General features: G+C 38.8%; 2 protein-coding genes across 3 annotated transcripts in view; both read right to left on the bottom strand.

The window, feature by feature from the left end:
- The window catches only part of LOC127656503 (tyrosine-protein phosphatase non-receptor type 6-like), a 51,892-nt gene extending 47,292 nt beyond the window's left edge, over positions 1-4,600 (bottom strand). Inside the window, exon 1 of the mRNA XM_052144883.1 lies at positions 4,539-4,600. Within this exon, the coding sequence (XP_052000843.1) occupies positions 4,539-4,546 (8 nt within the window). The 5' untranslated portion in view covers positions 4,547-4,600. The remainder of the gene's footprint in view (positions 1-4,538) is intronic.
- A 5,025-nt stretch (positions 4,601-9,625) lies between these two features.
- LOC127655920 (chromodomain-helicase-DNA-binding protein 4-like) overlaps positions 9,626-12,415 on the bottom strand; it is a 43,986-nt gene continuing 41,196 nt past the window's right edge. For both annotated transcript variants that reach the window (XM_052143989.1, XM_052143990.1), the window contains exons 39-40: positions 12,176-12,371; positions 9,626-10,883 (exon numbers count right to left, since the gene is read on the bottom strand). In XM_052143989.1, the coding sequence (XP_051999949.1) occupies positions 10,708-10,883; positions 12,176-12,371 (372 nt within the window). In that variant the 3' untranslated portion in view covers positions 9,626-10,707. The remainder of the gene's footprint in view (positions 10,884-12,175; positions 12,372-12,415) is intronic.

Raw genomic sequence — 12,415 nt, 5'->3', positions numbered from 1 at the left:
ATATAAATATAAACTAATTATAAATAGTATAAACCCCAACTGGTGGGTCGCAAGTGTGTTCGGATTGGGTCACAGACAGTGAAAGAACAGTGGCAGGGTTCATTCTTTGCGGCTAATTTCATGTTCTGCCCTATATACGCGTAAAATATGCTCTTCAACTGAAAACACGATACGATTGAATCCTTGTTTTCATGCGAGCCAACAATCTGCTCCGCTGTACCCTACTGTATGTCTGGAGCGCACGTGTGTCAGCTGGGCTTCCCTCGATATCACGGTGCAGCCCACAACACTGCACCATTTCCTGCGAGAATTTTCTAGTTTAAAGCGCAGTGGAGAAAGTCAAACCTCTCAAACAGCTAGACAGCCTAGACATTGTAAACAGTACTGATGAGGAAAAGAGACAGCATCATCACCCTTACTAAAATGAACCACAAATTTACAACAGAAAAAGTAACTGTGGAATTTTGACAAATAATAGGTGGAATCAATTGGTCCTGTATCTTTTGTTGTCAACAACAACAAAAATAATGTTGATACATGCCTTTTTATTTGAAAACCATGAAAACTTTGCAAGATAAAAGAAAATTATACCTAGGCTACAGGTTTTTACTACCTCGTTTTTTACTGGGTTGAGTTGCCACATGATCTCCAATGTAAAATCTGTGTCCTGAATCAAAGCTAGTTGAGAACCACTGAATAACCTTACCCCTAAAAAACCTTTTGCAATTTGAAAAAGAAGTTAACAAATAACAGTATATGCTTTATTTATTAAAACATTTCCTAATGAAGAGGTCTCCATGTAATAAAAGTTACAGTCCCAACTAAAATCTTTACTAAACTCACAGTAAAAGCGTCAAGGTAGTAGCTTCGCATTTTTGAAGTTAATACCTAAACTGATTAAATTTAGTATGTTAAAAAAAACATTACCAAAAGTCCACCCAGAAAAGGAGGGTATGTTTGCCTTGCAAATGTGACCTACTAGCCTCTACTTTGTAAATGCAACATTTGAATACATGAAAAATCCAGGATCCAGTTTCAAAATAGCATATAATAAAATATTTTTTAAAAACTGCTTTTCAAAAGCTGTCCTGAGTGGACGAGATCAGTGATGTATAAAGGGGGCCAGACCATGTAAAGCTTTGTATGGTGTAAGGAGAAATCTGTATTGGATACAATAGGAGACAGGCAGCCAGTGAAGCCTATGAAGGATGGGAGTGATGTGAGAGGATGCCAAGGATCTGCAAAGTTGTCAATGCTGCACATGGAGGATTTTTTGATGAGAACACTTTGAAGTAGTTTAAGAAGTTCTGAAAAAAAAAATCAAATTGTAATAGTAATTTTTCACATTATTAATGTCCTGACTATACATTGTGATCAACTGAATGCCACTTTGGTGAATAAAAGTAACAATTTATTTCCATAAGAGCAAAATCTGTACATTATTCCAAACTTTTGGCAGTCAGTGTACATATATAAACATTTAGCACATTCTCGTCCTTAAACTTAGAACTTAAGTCCTAAAGTAATGAACAAGATCACTGAAAGTTCTCAAAATGCATGAATATAGGCTTTTCCCCAGATTTCTACTAGCCAAAGCTCTGTAACAAGTGGAATCTCAAACTCAAACTTTACATCAGAATGCTAACATAGAGGACTTATATCTGTGACCATTTCAGGTTCCTATCTGGTCCCCCACCGAAAGTGAGGGGAAATGTTAAAAAAAAAATGCACTCTTGCCCTCATAAAAAAAAAATATTAATAAAAAAAATAAGAGAATTCTCAAACCTGAAATGTTCTGCATGTACACTATACTTACCTAGGTACCCCTTAAAATAATTTAGGATTGAGACTCGAACCCTTCCCATTATAAATTGTCTATAAAATTGAACTTTCAGCGATCTTCATCATCACATTAGGACTTAAGTTCTACTGTAAGTCTAAAGAAAAGAATGTGTGCCATGACACAAATATGGCCACCGTGATTTAACAAAGTAAAATAAAAATTAAAAACAGGTGGTTTTGCAATACCATTACGTAGAGGTAATTACACACAAAAAAAAGGAACATTAAAAATGGTGAAGCAACATATGTTCGACCACTTGAGATGGATTAACCCAAAGCCTATCAAAAGAACATAAATTCTTTAGATTTTGTGGTAAATTGACAGTTAAAATTGACAAGCCGAGTCTTGTTTTTTATCACACAAAAAATAAAAAACACAAAACAGTAAAAATGTAAATGTCAGGCCCCTCATCAGTCTCTGCTAACTCTCTCCCTGCTCCAACTCTCCCAAGAACTGATTACCATTAACCACCTCATCAAGGACACTATAAACATTCACCTCTAACTCACATTCCTTGTTTAGTCTCGGTTTGAATATTCACGTGTGTACTACTCATCCTTGTTACTCTTCCTGAAGAATATCTCCTGTGTTTGAGTTAAGTTATTAGTTTGTTTGACTTCTCCTTTGTTTGATATCCATTTCTGTTCAACGGATATACCTGTGTTTTGTTTGTATCCCTTAATAAATCTGCATTTGGGTTCATCACTTCTGTCATCCTCTTCCTCTGAGCATAACAGAAGACTAGACCAACTACAGAATGAACCCAGCAGAAGCAGCATCTCATATTGGACGGTTGGCCGAACTTGAACATCGGCTCCAGTGACACGAAGGTGTGCTTGATGAAATCCTAGTGAATATTCCACCCATCACCTCATCTTCCAATGCTCCGGGCGCCTTCACAGATTCCACAGTGTCCGCAACAGCTCCTCTGCTCCTTCCGTTTCCTCCAGCATTAATCAGCCCAGTGGTATCACCAGCAAATTACTCAGGCTTAGCAGAAGAATGCAGCAGTTTTCTTCTCCAGTGTTCCTTGTTGTTTGAGACATAACCCCAGCAATTCACCAATGATCGTTCAAAGATCGCGTTTATCATCTCCCACCTCACCGGAAAGGCTGTTCAATGGGGAGATGAGATGTGGAAACAGGGAAGCTCTGTCATGCAATCCATTGGGGCTTTCACAGTGCACTTCTAGGAGGTACTTGATCCATAGCCTCCTACATCTCTGCCTCCTGAGTCTACTTTGGCTCCACTTCCCAAATCTTCCTCACCTTCCTCCAAGCCTTCCATGGCCATCTCCAAACCTGATCATCCTCCTAAACCTCATTACCCTTGCCAACTCTGTCCTAGCCACCGGATACTCCTCCTAAACCTCCTGCTCCTGCCTTGTGGCCGTCTCCCAGGCCTCCTGACCCTGTCTCTACCCTGTGGCCACCTCCAATGCCTCCTGACCCTGTTCCTGCCTTTTATCTGCCTCCCAGACCTCCTTACCTTGTCCCTTTCTTATGGCTAACTCTCAGGCCTCCTGATCATCCACTGGCCCTTCCCTGGCCTTCGGTGTTGTCCTCTTCATTTTGAGCTTCGGGAGCTGCCCATGGAGGGGGTACTGTCAGGCCCCTCATCATTCTCTGCTCCCACTCTCCCCTGCTCCAACTCTCCCAAGAACTGATTACCCTCAACTGATTTCCATTTGCCACCTCATCACTCATCTCTAACTCCCATTCCTGGTCTAGTCTCGCTTTGATTCCTCACGTGTGCACTACTTATCCTTGTCACTCTTCCTGAAGAATATCTCCTGTGTTTAAGTTATTATTTAGTCTGATATCCAGCTCTGTTCACTGTATATACCCATGTTTTGTTTGTATCCCTTAATAAATCAGCATTTGGGTTCATCAATTCTGTCGTCCTCTGAGCGTAACAGTAAAAGTCTCGACTGTTTAAGTATTAACTAATATTTTTACCCAAAGCCATTCTCGACATATTACCATTTAAAAGGTGTCTGTCATAAACTCTAGTTTTTGAGTAAAATTAGTAAAATTGCAAACTTATTTAGATTTAGGAGGTTTATTCAAACATGCATTAGATAATTTATAGACATCATCAATCACAGGTAAGAAAAATATAATGCATATATGTATAATGTTTTTCATATTTTAATAATGCATATATAATAATAAATGCATGAATATTTAAATTTGTTTCATTTTGTGGGTAGTTTAAAATTAGATTTAGATTTTAAATATGTACTGTAAAGGAATACCAATGTTTTTTAAGCCTTAAAAATTATACTTTTTGTTTTGTAAGTTATTACAATATGGCAAAATTATTAAATTTTAACTTTAAATGTTTTTGGTGAGTTCATAATGTATTACATTTCTCAATGAAAAAACTTGTTTTGAGAAAATTATTACATTATGAAAATGTTATTACATTAATAATGTAATACTTATTACATTTTGTGCAGTTATTACATTATTAGTTGCTACAACAACATTTTAGTTGTGTGTTTACGTGGAGATTAAAATAAATACTTTTTACACACAAATATATAAGCACATATGTCAGGTAGGAAATGTATCTCTCACCTGCATGGCATGCTGCTGTCCCCTTCTTTTCAGAAAATTAAGGGCTCACTAACACACAACAATCCTGTGTCTGCACTTAAGAGTAAAGATGATGGAACAAATCTTACATTTACCTTAACATGGAATAACATGGAACAGGAGTTGACTAACAGAGCATATTATTCTTAGTGGAGTTACAACTTGAACCATCTCCTCTTTTGAAGCCTTCTGTCTCTAAGCTTCTGAGAAGTTATCTGCCTCCACCCCATCATAATTGTCATCATTTCCCCATCCTGTATGTTTTGGTCATTCATTAACTCATTCTTTCTCTCTGCGTCATCCTCTGACCACACACTTATTTATGTGTCATTTACTGCCCTCCTTGCTATAATTCTGATCAGAGTGAAGCTTCATTAATTTATGTTGATATTTCATGAGACATCAATGAACATCCTAAACATATTTCCTAAACCCACATTGACTCCAAGTGAAAAAGGCCTAGCAGAGTTTGTACTTCCTTCAACAGTTGAGTAAGTTCAACCTGCCAAAGGCACTGCTGATACAGTTCTACTCAGCAGTCATCAAGTCTGTCCTCTGCACTTCAATAACTGTCTGGTTTGGTTCAACTACAAAATCGGACATCAGAAGACTACAATGGACAGTTTGGACTGCTGAGCAGATTATTGGCTGACCCCTGCCCTCCCTTCAAGACTTGTACACTTCCAGACTGAGAAAAGGGGCTGGAAAAAATCCTTCTGGACCCCACTCACCAAGCCCACTACCTTTTTGAACTGCCCTCTGACTGGCACTACAGAGCACTGAGCACCAGAACAGTCAAGCACAGGAACATTTTTTCCCTCAGGCCATCCACCTCATGAACAGATAAAACTGCCCCCAAATACTTTCCTTTGGTCAATACAACCATGTGCAATACTCAATCCATCCATTCCTACTTATATCCATATTTCATTTATATTCTTTAAAATATCCTACCTCTTCAAAACATTACCTCAACATAACTGTATATCTCATTATAAAATATTCTAACAGCATTTTTGCACAATTGTGTATTTATCTTTTTTTTTATCTGTTATATCTTTTTTTTATTAATTACTTTTATGTCACTGTATGTATATGTTTAAATCCATATGTTTGTATGTTTAAACGTTGCACTGGAAGCTCAAAGCGATATTTGGAAGGTAAATACAGGTCCTTCTCAAACAATTAGCATATTGTGATAAAGTTCATTATTTTCCATAATCTAATGATACAAATTAAACTTTCATATATTTTAGATTCATTGCACACCAACTGAAATATTTGGCATGGAGGCAATCAGCCTGTGGCACTGCTGAGGTGTTATGGAGGCCCAGGATGCTTCGATAGCGGCCTTAAGCTCATCCAGAGTGTTGGGTCTTGCATCTCTCAACTTTCTCTTCACAATATCCCACAGATTCTCTATGGGGTTCAGGTCAGGAGAGTTGGCAGGCCAATTGAGCACAGTAATACCATGGTCAGTGAACCATTTACCAGTGGTTTTGGCACTGTGAGCAGGTGCCAGGTCGTGCTGAAAAATGAAATCTTCATCTCCATAAAGCTTTTCAGCAGATGGAAGCATGAAGTGCTCCAAAATCTCCTGATAGCTAGCTGCATTGACCCTGCCCTTGATAAAACACAGTGGACCAACACCAGCAGCTGACATGGCACCCCAGACCATCACTGACTGTGGGTACTTGACACTAGACTTCAGGCATTTTGGCATTTCCTTCTCCCCAGTCTTCCTCCAGACTCTGGCACCTTGATTTCCGAATGACATGCAAAATTTGCTTTCATCCGAAAAAAGTACTTTGGACCACTGAGCGTCCAGTGCTGCTTCTCTGTAGCCCAGGTCAGGCGCTTCTGCTGCTGTTTCTGGTGCCTGTGGCTCTGGATGTTTCTACTCCAGACTCAGTCCACTGCTTCCGCAGGTCCTCCAAGGTCTGGAATCGGTCCTTCTCCACAATCTTCCTCAGGGTCCGGTCACCTCTTCTCGTTGTGCAGCGTTTTTTGCCACACTTTTTCCTTCCCACAGACTTCCCACTGAGGTGCCTTGATACAGCACTCTGGGAACAGCCTATTTGTTCAGAAATTTCTTTCTGTGTCTTACCCTCTTGCTTGAGGGTGTCAATGATGGCCTTCTGGACAGCAGTCAGGTCGGCAGTCTTACCCATGATTGCGGTTTTGAGTAATGAAACAGGCTGGGAGTTTTTAAAAGCCTCAGGAATCTTTTGCAGGTGTTTAGAGTTAATTAGTTGATTCAGATGATTAGGTTAATAGCTCGTTTAGAGACCCTTTTCATGATATGCAAATTTTTTGAGATAGGAATTTTGGGTTTTCATGAGCTGTATGCCAAAATCATCAGTATTAAAACAATAAAAGACCTGAAATATTTCAGTTGGTGTGCAATGAATCTAAAATATATGAAAGTTTAATTTTTATCATTACATTATGGAAAATAATGAACTTTATCACAATATGCTAATTTTTTGAGAAGGACCTGTATATGACAAAAGTCTTTGAAACAAGAAGCATGTGAATATTGTGAATATTGCCATTGAAAACATTTCACACAAAATATCATCATTAAAAATAAAAAATAAATATTCACCTTCTGAAATTCAGTTCCAAAACAATTAGTTTGATTTTTCCAAAAATGTAATCTTTATTATTTAACAGGCAATATTCTGTCCATTACATTTCACTTTGCAAATTCACCTGTAAAATTTCAGCTGTTAAAGTTTGTTTGGAAATTCAACCTTGTACATCCTGGCATTACAGGAAAAGCAGTACAGTTGTGATGCACAATCTTCATTTGCTGCTACTAGGCTTCACCACTAGGTGGTGCAATCAGGTATTGATCTTGAAAAAAATATATATTTTATTTGATTTTCATTGCATTCAAATCAGAAGAGGACCAACACGTTTTCAATAAAATATTTCACAGTTTCTATATATATATATATATATACATACACACACAAGCATATGAAATTACATCCCCAAAAAATTCAAGCACTTTTTTTTCAATTAGTACAATAGAGTGCAACAGTGCCCACTCACTTTTTCTGGATTACGGAAAGTATTTTTCCCATTTGTTTCTTCCATAGACTTTTCAGTCAATAGTTGTAAAGCATTAACCAAAACAACCAGCTCAGAGGTGAATCGCAACATTACATACTTTGTTTAAGGCAAAAAAATATTTGTGGAGATGGGGGCATGGTCAAGCAACGTCTGTGGAAATTGAGGCAGAGAGAAGAAGAGCGGTAAGGATTGACACCTGTGGGAAATTATCTCTAACAGTTGTGATGCAGTGAGCTGGAGAGGGATTAAAGCGCAGTCCAGACTGCTGGAGGGGAGGGAGAGGGAGAGAGAGAGACGGACGCAGCAGTGTTTAATATGTGATCATTTATGTTACGCTGAAAAGTGTTAAAAATCAAGACTAAATAAAGACACTAAATAAAGTGGATTGTTTATCTGGCTCCTGCTTCCTCCTTCACAAAAGAGCAAGAGATCTGTCACAGTGGACAGAGCCATGTCAGAAGGCATTCACTTGGGTAAAAGCTGCACTTTGTGGTGGGCCGTTTTTGCACTCTCCTGACTTTACTCTCCCTTTTATCTTGCAGATGGATGTATCAGACAGGGGGGTGGGAGTGGTACAGTCACAGATGGTGAAGAGGGAGGAGCGCCCATGCTGTACTTTAGTCGAAAGCTGAGGGAGACTAAGTACAGCACAACTGAGGAGGAGTGTTTGGCCATCAAGTGGGTGGATCTCACCCTCCAGTACTATCTGTGGGGTGTGCTTTCACCCTCTGTTGGTGACAGGCCGGATGTGTCCCCGGCCTGAGTCAGGCGATGGGGAATGTGGAGAGGGAGGTGTGGCCGAGTGACTTCTGTGGAGAGTGAGGCCAGGAGAGGAAGGGCAGTAAGGATTGACACCTGCGGGAAATTATTTCTAACAGCTGTTTTGTGTTGCTATGAGAGCTGGAGAGGGATAGTAGGGCAGTCCAGACTAGTGTTGTCTAAAGTACCGACTTCAGTACCAAGTCGATACTGAAATTTAAAAAAGGTGACGCTTTGAGCGCTGTTGAGCGGAATCGTAAACACCTCTGATTGGCCACTGTGTTCACGCGCTCATTGGATATGTCTGTGATTGGCTACAATGATCAGCACTTCAAAAACATGTTGTAAATATACATCAATGACGCTCTTCACCGAGCGCTTGCACAGATACACACGGGAGCATTTGAAAGCAGGACTTGGATCACTGCTATACAACATTAAAGGATGCATATCGCTCTGTCCCACGTGCAGCTTTGGGACTCTCTGATCACTGTCTGGTACATCTTCTCCCGACCTACAGGCAGAAATTAAAATCAACAAAGCCAGTTGTAAGGACTGTAAGGAGATGGACTAATGAAGCAGAGCTGGAACTACAAGCCTGCTTTGACTGCACTGATTGTTTTTGAAGCTGCAGCTACAGACCTGGACGAGCTCACAGATACTGTTACATCAAACATCAGTTTCTGTGAGGGTATGTGCATCCCTACTAGGACATTTCTATCATTCAACAATGATAAACCATGGTTCACAGGAAAACTCAGACAGCTTCGTCATGCCAAAGAGGATGCTTACAGGGGTGGGGATAGAGTCTTGTATAATCAGGCCAGGAACACACTGAAAAGGGAAATCAGAGTGGCTAAAAGAAGCTACTCTGAGAAGCTGAAAAACAAGTTGGGCAGAAATTCTGATCATGTATTCGCAGAGACTGATGCGTCAGTACTAATGTTGTTTGTTTTTCCACGGCAGTCTATTTTTGTGGTATAATCTATTTCAAATAACTGCTGTTGTTCACACTATTAGATTGTCCCGCCTCCAACTTATGCTATTGGTTGAGTAACGCAGGTTGTAAAAAAAAAAAAAAAAGCAATTTAATAGTGCCACAGAGACAGTGTTTAACCTATGCATGGCTTACTTATGGTTGTCTCTGCATATTAAGCTGGGATAGAAGAAAATATTTTAACACTGATAAAGTTATATACTTCAGCTTTAAAAGGCATGTAAAAACAAGTAGACAGTTCTTGCCCAGACCTGTTGCCGCTTTGACTAATCAGACACCTAGCTTAAAATCAGTGAAAAAACCAACCCTAAATGTAAACCAGAGTGTGCATCGTCCTTATAAAGAAAGAAAATGGCATCCCATTCTTTGTTACCTTTTTATTGCAGGTCTGAAAAAACAGAAACAGAGGACATAATAACAATACAAGGGTAACAACAATAATTACAAAGTGAGATATTCAAAACTCTTGAAAGTTTAAGAAGTTAAATTAATAGCTGTATGTTGTCACCTGTGCTAGGGTGATTTTTATTGTATAGGAGGAATAAACTGGCTTATTGGAACCTTTAATTACATTATTTAGGAGCCAATCAGAATAGAGGATAGGGCATAAGGGTGGATTTAGTTTTTTTAACAAGCACATACTTAATTCATAAACAATGGTGAAAATGGAACAGAATGACTATTCTTAAAGCAGCAATTCTCATAATCTAAAAAATCTTGATTTTTTTTAAACTCTTAAGTAACGATAGGTCATTTGATGGCCTTATCATAATAGTCTGTTTGTTCTGACATCTGCATAAACCTTTCAATCACCTTCCAACTGCTGTCTTGATTACTTCAAAACAGCTAACGGTACTTACAGTACGGGTAAGATGAAAACCACGTCATGATTTGGAGCTCAAACTGGCATTTTTGGAGCATAATTATGGAAATGCACAAAACAGTGATTCAACTAGTGTGAATTACAACACAAGTACACACCTGAGGAAGAAAGAGTCTCAACTGCTAAGATCTCTCAAAGCTTTCACACCAGGTCTACAACCTTGCCCTGTATGGACCTACAGTGTAGATGAAGTGTCATGAAATACCTGAAGTTGAATTCTATTGAACTGAAGAGTGATCTGGTTGCTGTGTATTTTAACATGCTTATATATCTCTCTAGTCAGCAGGTGTGTCTTCACAAGATTTGGGGTGGAATGGTTCTAAATTGACTGGAGTTTAACGGAAAATGTGAGGGAACCACTGTGTGTTAGCTAAGGACACCTCTCCACCATCTCTCTGTCCAAACTAGTGCGGGCAGCCTGACTTTATTATCTCAGATATATACAAGGCAATGGACACAGGTTTGTGTCTGTATGTGTGAGAGAAAGTCAAGTGATTCCTCATCGCTTGTAGGAGGTAGCGGTGAAAAATGTATCCAGGGGTCATCAACGTGGCGCCTGCGTCTGTGTGACCTCCGGTCCCCGACTGGCCAGCCGGCTAAGGATACTTCTCTCTGACATCTGCAGCCGTACAGCGACAGGCGGTATCCGAGCGATGGTTGCTGGGAGGCGGGTGACATCAGCCTTCATGTCGCTAAGTAGCTCCTCCAATTGTTTCAGAACTGTTTTGGAACGATTGGTGAAAGGACAGATTTTTGAACATGTCAGCATTTCGTTGCACATGCAATTCCAGAGAAATTGTCTACAACATTTGAAATACATAATCTCATTACTCTCTTTTCATTTTTGGTTCTGCACATCAGTACTAAAGCTACAGGCTTTAGTAGTCAAATATGGAGAGGTATTAAATAACATGAAGTTGAGTGGCTTTGAGCAATGCCGTTTTAGAAACACTCTTCTGAGGTGTTAAGAGTGTGCTATAGTTGTAAAATGTATTGTGGAATAATATAGTAACTTATCTTTTTCATACACTATTAGACTAAGGAAGTCTCCAGAGCTGTGTGGACATGGTATACAGAGCAATTTTGTGTCCCATTCTGGCTTTTTTTTTTCTTTTCTCAAATCTCACAAATCATGGTTTTAAATTGTATTTAGACATATCCCAAATTTGGTAACAGGGTTACAAACGTTGCAAACCTCAATTAAAATGAAATGTAAATAAAAAGCTAATTTAATATTTAGTTTAACCTACTAAGATTGACGAAAAATATTTTTTGAAGGTTAAAGGAATATTCCGGGTTTAATACAAGTTTAGCTTGATCAACAGCATTTGTGGCATGGAGTTCATTACCATGAAAATTATTTAGACTTTGAGGTTATAGTAAGGCACTTACAATGGAAGTGAATGGGGCCAATATTTGGAGGCTTTAAAAGCAGAAATTTGAAGCTATTAATATCACAAAAAACACTTTAATTCTTCTGTTAAAACTAATGTATTATTTGAGCTGTAAAGTTGTTGAAATCATAGTTTTTACAGTCATTTTAGGATTTGTTGAATAATTCATCATGGCAACAAAGAAGTTGGCATTAACTTTACACAGAAAAGATTAGCAAGCGATTTCATCACACTAAAAACATGTTAACATACAATTTGTTTCAGTCTTGTGGCTATACTTAAAACACTGAGTATTTTAACGCTTACTGATTTGTTCCCTCTTCACTTCCATTGTGTTTCACTGTTACCCAGATATATGCTTTTTTTTTTTTCTTAAAGAAAAGGAGTGACTAAGTCTAAATTAATTTGTGTTAATCAACATTATGCCATAAAAGCTGTAAATTGAGCTTAATTTGTATCGAACCTGGAATATTCCTTTAAAAAAAACTCCTTTAGTGATACTTTGGTGAAACAGAAAACAATTACTTAATTACTTAAAATAAAGTCCTGTTTTGTTACCTATTCATGGAAATTTCCAGAGATTATGCTGTACTTTATTGGCATGTGAGTTTATCATACCTTTGTGCAGTACTGCATTAGCAGGCTTGTTTCCTGACATGGACTCTTTGCTGAGGTGCTGGTGTGACTCGGCCAGACACTCCACTTCACTGAAGCGTGTGTTGAGTGCCATGGAGGGGTGAGACGGGTCCTCTGTCATATTCAGATACGCAGCGCGTCTAAGCTGTTCCTCGATCACCAGAGCCTGTTCCAACAGCTACAGAGAGATATAAATTAGCCATCTGGAGTTAAAAGAAGAGC

This window comes from Xyrauchen texanus, chromosome 15 (genome assembly GCF_025860055.1).
Source record: "Xyrauchen texanus isolate HMW12.3.18 chromosome 15, RBS_HiC_50CHRs, whole genome shotgun sequence".
NCBI classification, from domain to species: Eukaryota; Metazoa; Chordata; class Actinopteri; order Cypriniformes; family Catostomidae; genus Xyrauchen; species Xyrauchen texanus.
Note: the sequence above shows the minus strand (reverse complement) of the source record. Positions and strands in the feature narration are given on the sequence as shown.